We start from the raw sequence: 19,346 nt of genomic DNA, 5'->3' as shown, positions 1-19,346 counted from the left end.
GATTTTCTAAGCCAAAAGATAACAAGGTCTCCCACGTCTGGTACCTTAAACAGGGTTATTCTATAAACCTTTATTTTTTATGTTTATATTTCTGCTAATTGAGTCCGTGGCTTAGCTCCTTTTTTCATGTAGCTGAAAACATAGAAACCCAGAACCTGCCGGCGGATCGGCCCCATCCGGCCCCCGTCTAGTCGCCCGTTTCTCTTGCTGTAAAGACTCAAACCTTAATCAGTCGTTGGTCTCGTCTTAGATTCAGGAGCCATATGTCTATCCCGCGCATGTTTAATACCCTCACTGTATTAGCCTCTACCACTTCTGCTGGGAGGCTGTTCCCTGTATTTTGCTTTATACATAAATATCCAGGTGACCCCAGCCCCACAGACTTATTCTTGCATGTCTGTTGAGGTCTCTCTTATCCTTAGACTTTGTTTCCCATGTGATTTATGTGCAGTGGATCCAGTACTTGCTGCAGCTGATGTCGTCACAGTAATGTCACAAAAAAAAGACACCATTGTTGCCATTTGCGTCATAAATATTTACGTGATCCTGTTGCACGCAGCGTCACATGTGACAGGTATCGTCTTCCAATCACCAAGAGGCTTCCAGGTCTCAAGAACTGACTTCACAAATAGCAGAGGATCGTGGATAGGTCAGTGCTATTACTAAAAAATAAACTTATTTTACTTAGAAATAAAAGAAAAATTAAAATTCCTGTATTGCCCCAAGAAAAAAATGTGATGCCTTTTATTGGACTAACATCGAAACACTTTTGGGACCTCATAAACCTTTAGTTGAAATAATTCCTCTGAGCTCTCGAGGCTGAAGTATCTTTTTCTATGCTGACCTAATAAAAGGTGTCAACTTTAACTAAAGACTCCTCAACAGAGGCAGAGGATAGAAGGATCCTTCTAGAAAATTGTCTTGGGCTTGTTAAGATTTTCAGTCAGCAGAAAATAAATGTTGCACCGAAGATAATCAAGGGCCAAAAAAAAAAAAAACCACTAACCTAACCTGCGATTTGTTTTAAGAGACGTGCGAGCCCATGACTGCATTTTTGTAAGTTTCAGGCGAGGGCATGTGAATTCAACCTGAACTTGCATGTCCTTGCCCAAAAACTCTTAGAATACTCCCCCCTCCGCTAATAAATAAATAATTACATTAACAAATGAAACTTTTAACCAAACCCCTCATCTTCTCCACCTTCACCCAGAGACTGTGAATCAAACTGACATATGCTGGTGGGTCTCTGAGGGCGGACATCACCGTGGAGCATCCTCTGCCAGTGTTTCTTCTTGACTTGACAAACATACTCCCTACATACTCATTAACCAGCTATGCTTTATTTCTTTTTGCTCTTAGAAACAAAACCCATTTTACCTAAAAATTGCATTCAGGATTTTATTTATTTTTTATTTTTTTGTGATTTTTTTTTTTCTACTGGACTCATAAAAACAACAAATATGGAACAAAGAGGAGGAATTTCTGTTTGCTCATCCAAGTCAGTCTGAAAATGTTCTCTCCCCGGTGCCCAGATACCAAGAGCAGCTGGAAGACATTTTGACATCAGAATTGGCCAGAAACTGGAAATCCAGTGTGCAATCCTGGCAGTAGAATTACAAAAAAAAAAAGAAATTCATGTACATTGCATGGAATTCCAGGGATGATTTTTTTTTTTGCAGCATTGCCTTGCAGCTGAGCTTCGCGGATTGTAAAGAAATGACAGGATTATCTCCGTGTTATAAATGGCATAATTGCTTCAAGATGGCAGCATATTACGGCCGAGCAGCAGCTTTTCTGCGAAGCCAGCGCTGGAGAAGTTTCCAAGTGGTCGGAGCTGCAGATGGCGACATGAATCGTGCCTCTCGGATAAGAGGTTGGACAAACAGCTGCTGACAATTACGGATATGACGGCCCCCGTCAGACGCTTCGAATAATCTCACTTTGGGAAAAAAGAGATGAAATTTAGCATTTCCGAGTCAAACCGCAGTGCAGATGAGAATTAGATTAGGGCATAAAATCCTAGTCATTTCCTTTGAATAGTTTGTAATGAACATACCTATTAAAGGCTACATTTAGCCAAATCACGAGAATTCCGTGCATTATTAATGTATCTTTTTCAATGGGCGATTTTTCCAAGTGCGAAAGAGAACATCTCATAACGTTTAATGGGCTCGGGTAATAAACCCGCGGATAAAGGATTGCGCCGTATTTTCGGTCCTTTATTGTTGTGTGGTGTCACAACGGCACGACGATGTAAAAAATATATAAAAAAATTCAAAATGTTAGCAGTAAAAACAGCTTTTTCTTTTATTTAGTGGCTTTGGCTTAATTGAGACATAACAGAGAGAAAGAGAATGTATTTAAAGTCATTAAAGAAGCAATAAGCTTTTATTTTACATATATATTCATGCATGGAAATGACAGTAAAGTGAAATACTCCCATCCGATTGGATAAAAGAGATTTAAAGAGGACATATTAAAGCAGGGAAATGTTATTTTCTCTCCACTTCCTGTTAATGCCGTACGCAGCTTCCTGTTCAGCATACCTAGGAATGCTCCAGGTTATGGCTGGAGCCTCTGGGGGCGGAGCTTTGTTTTTCCAGTTCTCCGTTTGACAGCCCTCCTTTTCAGGATTTAGCCACGCCCTATTCCGCCTTCACTCCCATACAGTTTTAAGCTATCCGGAGATAGCCCCACCCTTATAGACAGTTAGTCCTCTCCTCACTTTGTTTTATATTATCAGATTTCTGTCCTGAGGTTTTTCTCTATTCTCCTCCCCACCTTCTTAAAGGCTATCTGAACCAATCAGCAATTTAACAATAGGGTTGATTACTGGGGAGAAAAAATCATGCAGATCGCAAGAACAGGAAGTTCAGACGGCTGCTCCCATGGTATACACAAAAAGGGGGGGTCTAATATATATATTGCTTATTTCAATCTGTAAACACTGTTATATAAGCTTATTTCATGTTTGGATCTGTAACACGCAGGTTTTAGGAAAGTGATCTCCTTGTTTGGTAAAAAATATACCCTGTTGGACCCCATCTCAAAATTTCTTTAAACCACATTTTGATTTTCAAAAATATACAGCCTTGATTTTAGCCCCTTCCCCCCCCACGCTAAAATATAAAAACACTTGTAAAATATTCAGTAGGCGGTTATGAAAATTCTCATTTAACGATAAAGAAGAAAATTCCAAGCCATTCCGTTTAAATCTGTCCAAGAAGAAAGGTCATTAAAACGATCTTCTTCAGGTAGCCAAGAGCCGTTTTCAATTTCAGTTCTTGATAAAGTTTCTCATGGTCAAAACGTTCAATGTCAGTTATGATAAACTTCAAGTCGATTATCTATTCCATCTCAACTCATCACCCTAATACTTTTTATAGGCTGTCAACATGCAATTTGAAAGTTATAAATCTGCAGCGAATACAAGAGTAACACAATATTTGGGAGTTTATCTCCGCCGCTTGAGAGAGAAATGAAAATCGTGCCAATGACACCTTATTTTGTGCTCTCTTGACATTCTTCTGACGCGTCTCCAGCTGAGAGATATATTTTCCTCCGTGACTCTCGCCGGTTTAATTAAATAAAACGTGTGTGCAAAGAAAAACGCATCGTGTAAATCAGCTTTTTTTTTACGTGATGCGCTTAAATTTAACAATTTTAAGTGAAAATAGGTGGTGGATCTAATTTCTTTTTTTATTTCGGCGTTTCTCGATTAAAAAAATTGAAACAGAAAGTTGAGTCTTACGAAGGTAAATATTGTTTTTGTTAATATACATTCATGGTTTGTGTGGCCTTTTAGAACAGTAGGCCGTCACTTTAAGATCTTTGGCGATCAGATTTAATGATGATGCTCGTAACAATGTCCCAGCGGCCCAAATATAGTTTCTAAGACAAGCTTTTAAAGGAAAAATTCTGTTGCAAAAACGCCAGCAAAAACATTTAATGGCGACTGCTCAACATTTAGAATTGCTCTGTTTTATCGCATATATATTGTAGGAACATGTGGGGTATTTACCTTTAGTGCTGCCCCAGCAGCCCCCTTCGCCATGTCCTTCTTCTAAGTGCTGACATATGACATCATAACTTGCTGCTCCATATCAGAAGGCACATAGCACCTTTTAATGCATCCTATGGGGCCTATGTCTGCTCCATAGTGTTACTGGCTGGTTGGGGTTAGAGGGTTAAAAGGTTAGGGGGTTAGAGGATTACGGTTAGAGGGTTAGGTGGTAAAGGGTTAGGGTTGGAGATCAGTGACCTTCCTTCTAATCATCCTTTTGAGCTACAAGGAACTCTATTTTGTATTAGAGGGACTTCAACCCCCCTGGACTTTCTGCCCCCGGCCAGAATACCCCACCGGTAATAAATACAATATTATTATATTAAAAAACTAGCAGCTCTGCCTGTATCAGTAAGTGAATTATTCTTGCTTTGTTAAGCGCATTGTTTCCGCGTTATCCGCACATTATCGGTACCCCGGTCCCAGCCCCCGTCAGACCTCCGGGACGCTCGTATCGTTGCAGAGTTTTGGCCCCAGAACTACCTCTTCTTCTTGTTTTTCGGATAAATCGAGGCCGAGACGCTGCTTTATTTCCCGCGTGTTTCCTTTTTTTCCCTCAGTAGAGTCCGAGACGTTCACAATTGCGTTTTTATAGCGTTCTTTGTTACACAGACGCTTCCCAATTAAGATAAGGACTGCGCGGTAGAAACTCCGTGGTTTGTTTTCGGGGAAGGAAATGATGGAGATTACCCGTGGCAGCCATGTCAGTCCGTGATATCTGTCTGATCTGAAACGCCATGCGCGGCCTCACAGGAACCCGAGAGCAGAACTGCCATAATCACCCATGTGCTTAAAATCAAATTAACCCCTCGAATCACTAAAATAAGACTGAAGAGATACGCTACATTCTACTGCTGAAACTGCCCCACATCATCTTACACCCCTACATAACAAACATGGATATTTACACACCTCCCAAGTGTCCCTATTTAGCATGGCCAGTCCTGCTCCCAAATCCCCTGATGCCCCTCTTTTGTAGGAGGTCAGAATGTTTGCTGGGTATGAGGGGATCGTAGGGTTCTACGGCCCTAAAAGCCCCGATAATGTGTATAGAAACAGCAGGAAACGGCTTTGTACATTAAACGGGGTAAAATAAACCCCATTATTATTCTTCCAAACACCCCACCCAGTTACACAAATACCCCAGGGGCACAGAGTCTCATAAAGAGTCTGGGTGAAGCCCGGCCATGCCGAAACTTACAATGCTGGGCATTTGAAATATTGGAAGCCATTTGTTGTATTTTTCAAGTAACCTCAGACAAAATGACTGTGTTTTTAATAGATTTTGCAGTATGAATTTGCTGGGTGCGCGCTGACTTGCTTTGTTGTATATACAGTATATATATATATATATATACAGTATATATGCATTTACATTACAGTATATATATCTATCTATATACTGTATAGACACACTATGTATGTATTTTGTTAATGTTGGTAATAAACACCCCATCTCAGCTATATTCTGTATCAGCTTGAAAGCTACGCTCTGTGGCTTTTCTGCCTTTAATACTCAGTAAATCGGCAGCTAAATAAATCGCCATGGTAATATCGCTCTTGACCTTCAATTTTTTTCCAGTTGTTTTTATCATAAATCTGAACATCGTCTGATCCGATAGGACCGTACCTTCTGTTCTTTCCATTCCATATTCTGTACATTTTCTGACGCTGCTGTTGCATCTCACTTTTTGAAATGGACACTCCGGCCGTCATATCATTATTATTATTATTATTATCATTATTATTATTATCATTATTATTATCATTATTATTATTATCATTATTATCATTATTATTATCATTATTATTATTATCATTATTATTATCATTATTATCATTATTATTATCATTATTATCATTATTATTAATATCTCTTATAGCTCTAACAATTCTTGCAGCGCTTCTTACAGTCCATGCATTTAAATGATCCAACAAAACTAAAACTAACAGAATAAGCTGGCCTGATCCATTAGGCAAAGTGGGTTTGTGAGTTTACAATCTGGAATCTTCAGGGCATTTTAATCCATATGATAGCCGAGAGGTCCCTTTAAATTTACGTGGCGCTCCAGTCGCAAATGCATGTGTGCGTTGTGTAGATTGCCCCATATGTATTGCCCCTTTAAACCACCCCCATATTCAGCGGAGCACATCTCCCTCCACATCACGGACTTAACTCCAGTCTGTGTCAGAGCTGGCTTGGGGAATGCTGCTGGTAGGGGCACTGCGCATGCATGTAAAGTACTCCCACTGGGAAAAATGTCCTGCCACTCATTGGCTGCTTTAAGGGGGCTTTCAGCAGCCAATCAGTGACATGAATAGTTGGACCATGGAGGAGGAGGAGGGCCACCACAGTCAGGTTAGAGCATTATTTGCATATTAAAGTACTGTCTATCCAGGTGTATAGGTAGGTGTATCAATAATCAATTAAATCAAACAGATCACCAATTTAACATATGGGCTGAAACACAATCATTAACTGAAACAGAAACAGCCACACTCACTAACAAGGTTTAATGCTTAATATCAAACGTCATACATCATAGAAGCACTGAGCACAGCAACAACACACAGGGTAGTTACACCTTCTAAGGCAGACAGAGTTTCCAGATGTTCTATCCAAGGTCTTTTGAAGAAGCTCCGATACGGACAATGTCGAGGAGCGTAGACGCGGTGATCGGCCGGGGAAACTTAATGCAGCAGATGAAAAATACATCATCCCCCCCCTCCCCTCCACAATTGGAAGATGTCCAGCGGGGTCACCGGCTCCGGCCAAATGTATTCTGCTGCATTACAGCGACCTCAAGCATACAGCCAAGAAGAACTATCTTCAGCCGAAAGAAGAACAAGGAAACCTGGAAGCGATGGTTTGGCCCACAAAACCCTGATCTAAACATCATCGAGTCTGCCTGGGAATACACGAAGAAAGCGAAGCAACCAAATCCACAGGACTGGACGAGTCTTCCTAGGAGAACTGATGCCATTTTCAAGGCAAAGGGTGATCAACAAATATTGATTTGATTTTGAATTTTCTTCTATTAACTCTTAACTTTGATAAAAATAAAATATTAAAATGTCTATTTTTGAAAGTGTTTTTTGGGGCTTATTTGCTCATCCACAGGATTATTTAGCTTTGGGACGCGCTGAAAACAGTCGGCAGTAATTTGTAGCAGGAAAGGGATCCCAAGGCCGGGCGGCAGGTAGCAAGGAATAGTTATATGTCTCTAGCAGAATAATGAAAAACATTGGATTTGAATGCTTTCTTAGTTAAAATGTTTTTAGTAGTTAAAAGAATGCAACAATAGAGTTTCTCCGTCATCCAAGACAGAACGGACATCTTGTTTATAAACGTGGAGGAAGGAAGGAATGGAAGGAAGTTTTACTTTACTGAGAGGGTGGTGGATACGTGGAACAGCCTCCCAGCAGAAGACAAGACCATCCTCCATGCCCCAATGATTCTGCTTAGCAGCCAAAAAAAGGCAGAAAAAGGGCCACAATTCATATAAATGGGCATGCACATCTGAACAGCCCCCCCACTCGTAGCGTTTGCAGAGCCAGCGCGGGGGCCGACTGCCATGAGATGCGTCCAGCAGAATACATCTCATGAATGGAAAAAAGCTTAGATGCAAGGAAAGGGGCAAATGCACATAGGGGGGGTTCTGCAAAATACCCCCCCATGCAAGGAGAAAACGATGGGAATTTAAAGGGGCTTCTCAGCTATCGGATGCATTAAAGCGGGAATGATGGCTGGAGCGGCCCTGTAATGTTTACGTTATGGCGATGCGTTACCTCAATATGAATAAATATACGAATAAATATATGAATAAATATACGAATAAATATATGAATAAAGCGCCTCTACAGTGAAAAAGTGCTGAACCGCCAGGTACTTCAGTGAAAATCTTGCACTTTGAGTTGAGTTATTCAAGTTGATTTCTTGCATATATTTGCATTCCTGCGCAGATTTGCGCCTCATAAATGAGAAATCCCACGAGAAAAGTTTAAAAATCTCACGCAGAACGGTTTGGCAGAAAACGCAGGAAGTGTTTTGTAAACAGAATGATTGGAATTTGTATTTTTTAGGAAGGGAGGTGAACGTTAAAGCTGATCATCCACCTACTTTACTGAATTTAACACATTTTAGCCAAATGCGGCGTTAGAAACATCATCCCCGGCACTGCGTAATCCCCAGATTTCTCAAAAGTATTTATTTTGTTTTGTACATTTTGCTCTTAATGACCCAGCTGCTGTATACAGAAATAATAATACCCCCCCAGCGCTGTATACATTAATAATAATACCCCCCCACACTGTATACAGTAATAATAATACCCCCCCAGTGCAGTATACATTAATAATACCCCCCACGCTGTATACATTAATGATAATACCCCCCACGCTGTATACAGTAATAATAACCCCCCAGCGCTGTATACAGTCATATAACCCCCAGCGCTGTATACAGTAATATAACCCCCCAGCGCTGTATACAGTAATATAACCCCCCAGCGCTGTATACAGTAATATACCCCACAGCACTGTATACAGTAATATAACCCCCAGCGCTGTATACAGTAATAACCCCCAGCGCTGTATACAGTAATATAACCCCCAGCGCTGTATACAGTAATAACCCCCAGCGCTGTATACAGTAATATAACCCCCCAGCGCTGTATACAGTAATATACCCCACAGCACTGTATACAGTAATATAACCCCCAGCGCTGTATACAGTAATAACCCCCAGCGCTGTATACAGTAATCTGTCAGTGACAAAAACCTGATTTTATCTCATTTTGTCCCAATAAACCCCCTTTATCTGCAGACCTGGAGCCGCCGTTGCTGTCAGTCATGTGATATTTTGGGTGTCTTTCCCGGCTCAATCACCACACTGAGCTGATGCTTTATGGCGATGCTAATGATTTTTTTAGTTAGTTATTTGGAGTCATTGTGTTATTAATACACAGAAGGACTTCCTCCTTTGTAAGACTCTCATTTTCAGAAGGTGCAAACAGTTTATTCTCTTAATCAGCAGGAAAAAACACGCTGAGGTTTGGTTAAACAACAATTGACAAGATAATGAAATGGAAGGATACTGCCGGCTTATCTGCTGTCAGCAAATGTGTCTATTCCGGGAACGTGCGTCTCCTATTCAACAGAAACCTGCAGAGAGCTGAAACAGACACCGGGGAACGACATCCTATAAACATATTTACAAATTACAACTATAAATATTTACTGAGAGGGTGGTGGATAAGTAGAATAGCCTCCCAGCAGAAGTGGTAGAGGGTAATACAGTTAGGGTATTAAACATGCACGGGATAGACATACGGCTCCTGAATCTAAGACGAGACCAACAACTGATTAAGGTTTGAGTCTTTACAGCAGGAGAAACGGGCGACTAGACGGGGGCCGGACGGGGGCAGTTTATACGTTTCTTTGTATAGAGAATAATGCGTTAGAAGAAGATGTGATTTCTCTGAGGATTATAGTTCTAGATGAGGGTAAATCTCACTGGCTAGAAGTAACATAGAAAGAGCTTGTAGATTGGAGGTACATCGATGATTGACGTGTAGAAGGCTCTTGGCGTTGCCGTGCATGTTATATCACAACATCACTGATAGCGGATTCCGGATCTTTACTGTTATTACTGTAAGTTTTCCTCAAGTCTCAAAATAAAGTGATAGACCCTAATATTAAGGAAGGAAACATAGCATTTGTCACCTGTTTTCTAGATAAGTTGTTATAATACCAGAAAATGACTTAACGAGGAAGCTCTAATTTGTGCTGCTCCGTCAATCTCCAAATTGCCAACAATTAGTAAGTTCATGGAGCGCGATCCATGCAGGCGATGATTACTTTTACTGTGAGTTAAATTGTGTGTCCGTGACTCATTACAGCAGAGTTAATGCTTGATGTCATATAACGTGTAACGGGCTCAGAACGAGAAAGGTTGGGTTATTATCTGAACTGGAATGAGTGCGGATTATATCTCTATCTCCATAAATATACGCGGCTGGTATAAAAAAACAGAGACGTTCTAGAGCTTCTCCTTTAGAGCAAAACAGCGCTGTATACAGTAATATAAGCCCCCAGTGCTGTATACAGTAATATAACCCCCCCAGCGCTGTATACAGTAATATAACCCCCAGCGCTGTATACAGTAATATAACCCCCAGCACTGTATACAGTAATATAACCCCCAGCGCTGTATACAGTAATATAACCCCCCAGCGCTGTATACAGTAATATAACCCCCCAGCGCTGTATACAGTAATATAACCCCCAGCACTGTATACTTTAATATAACCCCCCCAGCGCTGTATACAGTAATATAACCCCCAGCACTGTATACTTTAATATAACCCCCCCAGCGCTGTATACAGTAATATAACCCCCAGCGCTGTATACTTTAATATAACCCCCCCTGCGCTGTATACAGTAATATAACCCCCAGCGCTGTATACAGTAATATAACCCCCCAGCGCTGTATACAGTAATATATCCCCCAGCGCTGTATACAGTAATATAACCCCCCCAGCGCTGTATACAGTAATATAACCCCCAGCGCTGTATACAGTAATATAACCCCCCAGCGCTGTATACAGTAATATAACCCCCAGCGCTGTATACAGTAATATAGCCCCCAGCGCTGTATACAGTAATATAACCCCCCAGCGCTGTATACAGTAATATAACCCCCAGCGCTGTATACAGTAATATAACCCCCCAGCACTGTATACAGTAATATAACCCCCAGCGCTGTATACAGTAATATACCCCCCAGCGCTGTATACAGTAATAACCCCCAGCGCTGTATACAGTAATATAACCCCCAGCGCTGTATACAGTAATAACCCCCAGCACTGTATACAGTAATATAACCCCCCAGCGCTGTATACAGTAATATAACCCCCCCAGCGCTGTATACAGTAATATAACCCCCCCAGCGCTGTATACAGTAATATAACCCCCCAGCACTGTATACAGTAATATAACCCCCAGCGCTGTATACAGTAATATAACCCCAGCGCTGTATACAGTAATATAACCCCCAGCGCTGTATACAGTAATATAACCCCCAGCGCTGTATACAGTAATATAACCCCCCAGCACTGTATACAGTAATATAACCCCCAGTGCTGTATACAGTCATAACCCCCAGCGCTGTATACAGTAATATAACCCCCAGCGCTGTATACAGTAATATACCCCCAGCGCTGTATACAGTAATAACCCCCAGCGCTGTATACAGTAATATAACCCCCAGCGCTGTATACAGTAATAACCCCCAGCACTGTATACAGTAATATAACCCCCCAGCACTGTATACAGTAATATAACCCCCCAGCACTGTATACAGTAATATACTCCCCAGCGCTATATACAGTAATAACCCCCAGCGCTGTATACAGTAATATAACCCCCCAGCGCTGTATACAGTAATATAACCCCCCCCAGCGCTGTATACCGTTATATAACCCCCCAGCACTGTATACAGTAATATAACCCCCAGCGCTGTATACAGTAATATAACCCCCAGCGCTGTATACAGTAATATAGCCCCCCAGCACTGTATACAGTAATATAACCCCCAGCGCTGTATACAGTAATATAACCCCCAGCTCTGTATACAGTAATATAACCCCCAGCGCTGTATACAGTAATATAACCCCCAGCGCTGTATACAGTAATATAACCCCCAGCTCTGTATACAGTAATGTCAGGTTTTATCTCATTTTGTCCCAATAAACTCCCTTTATCTGCAGACCTGGAGCCGCCGTTGCTGTCAGTCATGTAATATTTTGGGTGAATTTCCCATCCCAAACCCCACACTGAGCTGATGCTTTATGGCGATGCTAATGAAGTCCGTTCCTACATAGACTTGTATTAGTCAGAGAGTCCAACTGAGTGATTAAGACTGAGCCATTCTATTGTTCCCCACAGGCAGTATGATAAGGAGTCGGGGGGTTTAGTAGATCGGGGGTCAGATAACAGAGCGAGAATCATACAAACGGCTGATATGCAGCTGCTTGAAAACTTTATATTATGGGGCAAAAACTACAAATGGCTTAGAAAAGAAAACAGCGCAATATTTTCATAAACTTCTTTTTATCCAAAACTAGTAATAAAAAATGGAAGAAAATTCTCCTTTAAGATATTATATGCCCATAGGCTATTTCTTACAATATTCATCATCCATAAAACTCCCAGACTGTGTGAATCTTTGTTTTTTGTTTACCTTGGAATTATTTGTATCTGGAGAGAATAGATGGTTATTCCTCACTCTGCGATTACTGCTCCCAAACTCACAACTCTGCAGAATATGCTGACATTTTAACAAAAAAACTCGCATTCCTATAAAACACTTTCTGGACAATCGTGCTTCTTACTGAAATCCAAGAAATAGAAATATATATTTTTAAAAAATATTTTCTTTTTTGTGTGTGTGATACAAAGAACAGAGTGGCAGGAACGTGCTACCAATGGATGGCCTTGTTGGACAGCCTCCCAGCAGAAGTGGTAGAGGGTAATACAGCGAGGGGATTAAACATGCATGGGATAGACATACGGCTCCTGAATCTAAGACGAAACCAACGACTGATTAAGGTTTGAGTCGTTACAGCAGGAGAAACAGGCGACTAGACGGGGGCCGGATGGGGGCCGATCTGCCGGCGGGTTCTGGGTTTCTTACTGGAAGTAAAGTACGTGCAACATCCAAAAAAAGCACAAATACCAAAAAGTTCAATGTTTTCCATCATGTTTGGCAAATGCTTGTCAGCGGATAATGGAGAGCGTGCGGCGGAATACAGTCTGTATCGCACCTGCGCTTTAATGCTTTCAGTCCCGCTTCTGTATACGCGGTACCTGCGTTTATCGAAATCACTCTGTTTGATGCCAGCAATTCAGGGAAGAAAAAGAGAGCAGCGAGACGGACGCAGGCGTCCTGTAACGCTCCCGAAATGTAACGCGCACCTGGTTTCAGACTGCAATTAAAGGCATAAAAGGAATTATCTGCTTTTATCGTGCGTCGGGTACGGCCGCGCTCCTGAGATGTCGCTGTGACGTTAATGTATCATCTTCTGGAAATAGAATATTGTTAGGAAAATCGCGCCTCTTTCTACATTATCGGCCGTTCAGTGGCCGGGAGAGACCGGCAGCCAATGGGAAGGCGACGCATGTTCCTTTGCTTCGAGAAAGTAAGCGTTTATCGGACGACTTCCATGTCAGGAAAGTAAAAATTAGTTCTTTGGATACAAAGGCAGAAAAAACATCCAGTCCGCCAGTTTTAATGAGCAGAATATACGGGCCGAATGGGGCCGATCTGCCGGCAAAACAATTTTAAGATCCACATTAAAAAGTAAAATTTATGTTATTCTATTTGTGATCTTTTTCTGTAAAGGTTGTTTAAATTCCATTCATTTAGGATCTCAGGCATCCTGACAACTAAAGCTGAACAAAAATCAAACCATAGGAGAAAAAAAGACGCCTTAATAATCAAGAGAATCGGTTAATACTGTACATCAGTCGATACCGGGCCGGTAGTTACCATCCGCGGCCGCGGGCCCAGATCGGGGGTTAATAAGGTTATAAAATCTATTTATCAGCGGAGAGAAGGGTAAACGCCAAATAACATCAAGTAACTTTAATACTGAAATATCCCTTTTTCATGCATTCGATAAGTATTTATCATTTATTGATTTATATAGCAGCAGCATAGAGCGCAGCGCAGTACAATGGGTTATGCTGATTTAAACCTTTTTAACGCAAACCTTTCACATGTTCTATAAATAGGGGCACCCAGACTTTTTATGTGACTTTGTGCCCTATTGCGGGGTATCTGTGTAATTGAGGGGGGCATTTAGAAGAATAATGGGGTTTTATTTACCCCGTTTAATGTATAAAGCCGTTTCCTGCTGTTTCTATACACATTATCGGGGCTTTAGGGCTGTAGAACCCTGCGATACCCTCATACCCAGCAAACATTCTGACCTCCTAGAAAAGAGGGGCATCAGGGGAGGAAGGGGGCACCGGGAGGGGATAGAGGGGTATCAGGGAAGGAGAGAGGGGCATTAGGGGAGGAAAGAGGGGCATTAGGGGAGGAAAGAGGGGCATTAGGGGAGGAAAGTGGGCAATGGGAGGAAGAAGGGGCACCAGAGGAGAAAGGGGGGGTTGCCAGGTCAGCATGCTAGTTATAGTTTTAGTGGGGTCTTTCCCCTTTAAGCACCAAAGGCTTTATAATCATAGGAGTGCGGGGGGGGGGGCATTGCGCTTGGCAGATTATAATTATACATGAAATATTCGCTTATCTGCTTGTAATGAGTCAATAGTACATCCTCGCAGTCCTTCCGAATGGCGTTGATGGGTCACAAATTAAAAACCGACTGTTCTCTAACCTTCAAGGCGGCCGTTGCCAAGTCACCCAGGTGACGAGAAAGATTCGGTGGCAGCGCTACAAAGCAGGCCTGTCGCTCGTCAAGATCGGACGCTAATACAAAGCAACGGGTGACGGTTATTAGAGAAAAAAAATCCTGCTCGGAGCGGCTCTTACCCGCAGAACGCTGCTTAATGAGAGCGGCAGACAGGTATTCTGCCTCGCGTTCCAGGCGGCTTCCAGCCTTATTCGCAGGTTGTTACAGGGAATGGCAAACCCGCATTTTATTGCCTTTTTTTCCCCTGTATAATTAATTTCACTTTCAAGAAGCAGAAGCCGGGTAGTTGGGTTCCCGTATTTCAGACAATAAAAATGATACGGCACGAGATACAAAGTAATCGATATGTTTCCATTGGTTTAGCGATTCTTGTAAAGACATTTTTCAAAAATAATAAGATGGGTCAAACACTAGTGTATGATTGGTGAGGACGATCCAAAAACAAATATGATGCGTGCGGTCACAAACCTATGATGTCATTCCTTATACCTCCCTATAGACGTCTTTTTTCTGAAAATCGTCTCCATCTGGTTCGTTAGCTCAGTGAATCGAGTCAGAATTCCCTGTTTTCCCCTAAATAGTCGGTCCAGAGCTTGACCTCTTCTGGGGGTGTGGCTATGGTCAGGGGTGGAGCTTATTGTGCAGAGGGGCAGGGCTAGCCCAACTTTGACCTTTGAAGAGCCAGTAGTTGACAGCTGTGGGTGGAAAATGAGCACAGAGAGGGTAGGATGACTAAATGGCACTCCCCTACCCAGAGCTTAGCTGAAAACAGAGTTCCACCCATAGACCCCGGGGTAAACCCAACAGCTTCCTGCGAATGTCTAATCAATTTTCTTTAGATTTTCTGATCCTTTTTGAATTATTAATATCTGCAACTTTAGAAAAATCCTGAATGTTCATGGGGAGTGGGGAGGGACAGGCGGGGTAATCAGGGAGTGAGGAGTAGATGCTTGGCGTTGCTTGCCTGGTCTCCGATTCTTTCTCTGATGGGTTTTCTCTTGAATTAGTCGACTGGCACAAAACGACGCGCTCCTTGGTTCGTTTGGGACAACAGCTGGAATCTTATGGTGGCTGAAAATGTTTTGTCGGTGGGAGCGAGCGATGTGCCTTCTCGCTCATCATAATTCATGCAATTGTGGGATTTTATCTGTAGACATTTGCTTCCATTTTCTCAAATGTTCATAAATCTGATGACATGAGGATCATTGGGTCGGTTACGATGTTTACATCACTTACAGCAACATCATTTTGACTCGACCCTCCTCGTTTCCGCAGCATGCCTCATAATTCCATAAATCGGGTCTTATAGGGATTTACCCCAAAAATAGATCTTTGAGGTGAAAGAAAATAGGACATAGATGGATAGAAAGATAAATAGATATATATATATAATAGATGGGTGGATGGATAGATAGATAATAGATAGATAGATATTAGATAGATAGATAGATAGATAGATAGATAGATAGATAGATAGATAGATAGATAGATAGATAGATAGATATTAGATAATAGATGGATAGATAGATGGATAAATATTAGATAATAGATAGATATAGATAGATAATAGATAGATAGATAATAGATAGATAGATAGATAGATATTAGATAATAGAGAGATAGATAGATATTAGATAATAGATAGATATAGATAGATAATAGATAGATAGATAGATGGATAGATAGATAGATAGATAGATAGATAGATAGATAGATAGATAGATAGATAGATAATAGATAGATGGATAGATGGATAGATAGATAGATAGATAGATAGATAGATAGATAGACAGACAGATAGATGATAGATAGATAGATAGATAGATAGATAGATAGATAGATAGATACATGATGTCATCTGATGTCATCTGGCGGCCGTGGCCTTAAAGTGCCAGAGCCTCTCAACCATCACCAGCCCCGCCCTGAATAAACAGATAGTGTCAGAGGAGTACATCGTCAATGTGTTTTTTTGTGTATTTGCACCTTTATGTCTTAAAAATGAGCCCTATTAATATTTCTGCATGACGTAAATAATTGCTCTTATTTTTTATTTTTTTATTTTCCAGCTCCAAGCACAGCCCAATACGGAATCACGGGGAGAGCGGAAGTCTTGTTTTCCTGCTGGTACCTCGTCTTGGCTTTGTCCTCCTTTACCAGCGTAATGTATGTGAAGAACATCATTACACAATAAACATAAAGAACCATAACAGGCTTTAAAGATTTTTTTTCCGGAAGCGCTGACGACAGGATGCAATCTGGCGCTGTACGTTCGAAGCGGTGCGGGAGACAACCGGCAGCGCTTACACGGCGACGATCGGCATTTGTAGAATTGCTTATTATGTAAATACCTTCTTTTTTTTTTTCCTCCTTCTTTGATTAGCTGCATTGAGTTGTGGAAGCAGTATACATCGTCCTTTTTTTAAAAAAGAAAAACGTGAAAGCTCTGAAATTACTTTTAGGAGGGATATAAATTTGTTCGTAATCCGTAACTTTTGAGCTACGGGGGTTGCTGCGGTTTACAAAAAAAATAATGTAAAAAAAATCAAGAATAATAAAAAAAAAAATATCAGATATTATTATTCTACGCTTTAAACCTCCCCGGGGCATACGTTGGGTTGTGTTTCCTAAATAAGATTTTGAACTCATGTGTATCAAACATTTCCACCATTTTTATTACAAGAATATTGCCTTCAAAAGATAATTCCTGTTACATTTCAGATACATCTTCTGCAAGTTTAATATTTGGATTTATCGATATTTTAGAAATTCCGATTTAAATTAAAAAATTTGAATTTTTACTTGATGTGTTACGCATGGGTGTGCCTTCATAAAGTTTTAATAATTTTGTTTAATTATTATTATTATTATTAATTATAATAAAATGGATTTTCCTAGGTTATTGGGTCAAAAAAAAATATTTCAAATTTGAAAAACACTAATTTAAAACGTGCAGATCATATTTTTAGCAATTCATGTCATGTTCCCGCGCAAGTGTGAAAGACTTCTATGTTTGCTAATGAAAATGTCCGTACCTCGAACAGTATTTCAAAGCCGTGTTCTCATCCCATGCAGAGAACACGCGTGTGCAGATAATGTAACATTCTTTTGTTGGCAGAAAACGACACCCAATAAAAAAAAATGTTAAAAAAAAAATGCAATAGCGTCTCCTGCTGAGTCTTGGCAGGAATTTTTTTTTATTTTTTTCAAATTCCCTAATTATAGCACAATTCTCACGTGTGTTTTTTTGTGATTTCAGAGCTATTTCTCTTCAAAAGTATTATTCAAAGTTCTAAAAAAATTAAAATGTTGTGCAGATGAGAACGTGACAATCCATTCCATCATCCATCCGAAAAATTCATCGAATCTGTATTGTTTTGCACTTGATTTTGTACTGAATTTGTGAAACTAGCTGAAATAGTCAAGAAAAAAAAGTGGATATATTTGGAAATGGGTCTACTCAGCGGAAAATAAAATTCTGGTAAAAATTATATTTGCGTTTGTTTTCTTTGCGGGTCAGATAGACGCATGACACATAACGACACATACGACAGACACCAGAAACTTCAGCTGAAAAGGCCGCAGCCAGTTTTATTTATTAACCAAGTCGTTGTCGTGGAGCCTTAGGCCCGACCCCTCACTGCGTTAACAGAGCAAAGACCCCCAAACCGAACAGAAAAATATAATAAATAACATCAATAAACGTAAATAATTAATAAAAAACATAAAGCCTGCGAAGCAAACGCGGAGCCGTCACACAGAGACGGACAAGACGCCCAAACCTGCGGCTCCCGGAACCCCCTCCGGGACCCCCCGCCAAACGCTGCTCCCCCAGAGCATTCACACCCCCTACAAGCCTGTAATCTACCCCCCTGACAGCAGAAATACCCCAACCCAACACAACAAACAGGGAGGGAGGAACGACACCGGGTAAGGGGGCTACAAAATGCCCCTCAGCCTTGTGTCACAACCCCTTAAATAACTACCCCCTAAACCCCTCCCCCAACCTACCCAAACCAGCGCCAAAGCCTGGCCCTACTCGGGATCCCAGTCAAGGCTCACTCTGTCCATGCTGGCCCCTGCGGGCATCAGGAAATATGACTATGGTGTTGGGAGTAAATTGCGCTTAAGAAGAGGTCACTGGAAAGGAGAATGCGGTTAAAGTTGCTGTTCCACCTACATTCCTGAAACTGGATAGGCTAAATAACTCATCCTATGTGTATCCCATGGGAACAGCCATCTTAACTTTCCATTAGGTTATCTCCCTCCCATTGTTAAGCTGTTGATTGCTGGTTCTGTGATTGCTGGTTCTGTGATTGCTGGTTCTGTGATTGCTGGTCTTTTGATAAAGACTCAAACCTTAATCAGTCGTTGGTCTCGTCTTAGATTCAGGAGCCGTATGTCTACCCCACGCATGTTTAATACCCTCACTGTATTACCCTCTACCACTTCTGCTGGGAGGCTGTTCCACTTATCTACCACCCTCTCAGTAGGGTAAAAGCGCTTCTTTTATTATACCGTGAAACATACTTTGTTTTTCTGTAGATTGTAACGACGCGCAGACAGCCCTGGGGCGTGATGAGCAGACACACAGGAACGCAGTCCATTACCCGCTAGCTATTTGTAAGGATATAGGAGTAAAATGAGATCCCAGAGGAGGTTTTGGAATGGCACATCTCAAACCCAATCTCGATTTGTCACTCTGAGTGCGATGTATGAATCTGGCACGCCGGCACGCCGCCTCCTCTAACAACTCTCTGTCTTTGTAAAATATAAGCCGCTTGTTAATCATTTTCTCACTTTTCTGCTCAAGAAAGAACCTGCCAGGACTCTCACACGTATAATCACACGCT

At 41.3% G+C, this 19,346-nt stretch overlaps 1 protein-coding gene across 2 annotated transcripts in view; it reads left to right on the top strand.

Annotated features, from left to right (window-relative positions):
* NEGR1 (neuronal growth regulator 1) overlaps positions 1-17,982 on the top strand; it is a 203,090-nt gene extending 185,108 nt beyond the window's left edge. For both annotated transcript variants that reach the window (XM_053468797.1, XM_053468798.1), the window contains one exon: positions 16,563-17,982. In XM_053468797.1, coding sequence (XP_053324772.1) covers positions 16,563-16,687 — 125 coding nt within the window. In that variant the 3' untranslated portion in view covers positions 16,688-17,982. The remainder of the gene's footprint in view (positions 1-16,562) is intronic.
* The last annotated feature ends 1,364 nt before the right edge of the window (positions 17,983-19,346 follow it).

Source organism: Spea bombifrons, chromosome 6 (genome assembly GCF_027358695.1).
Source record: "Spea bombifrons isolate aSpeBom1 chromosome 6, aSpeBom1.2.pri, whole genome shotgun sequence".
In the NCBI taxonomy this organism is placed as follows: domain Eukaryota; kingdom Metazoa; phylum Chordata; class Amphibia; order Anura; family Pelobatidae; genus Spea; species Spea bombifrons.
This window is presented reverse-complemented; position numbering and strand designations above follow the sequence as displayed.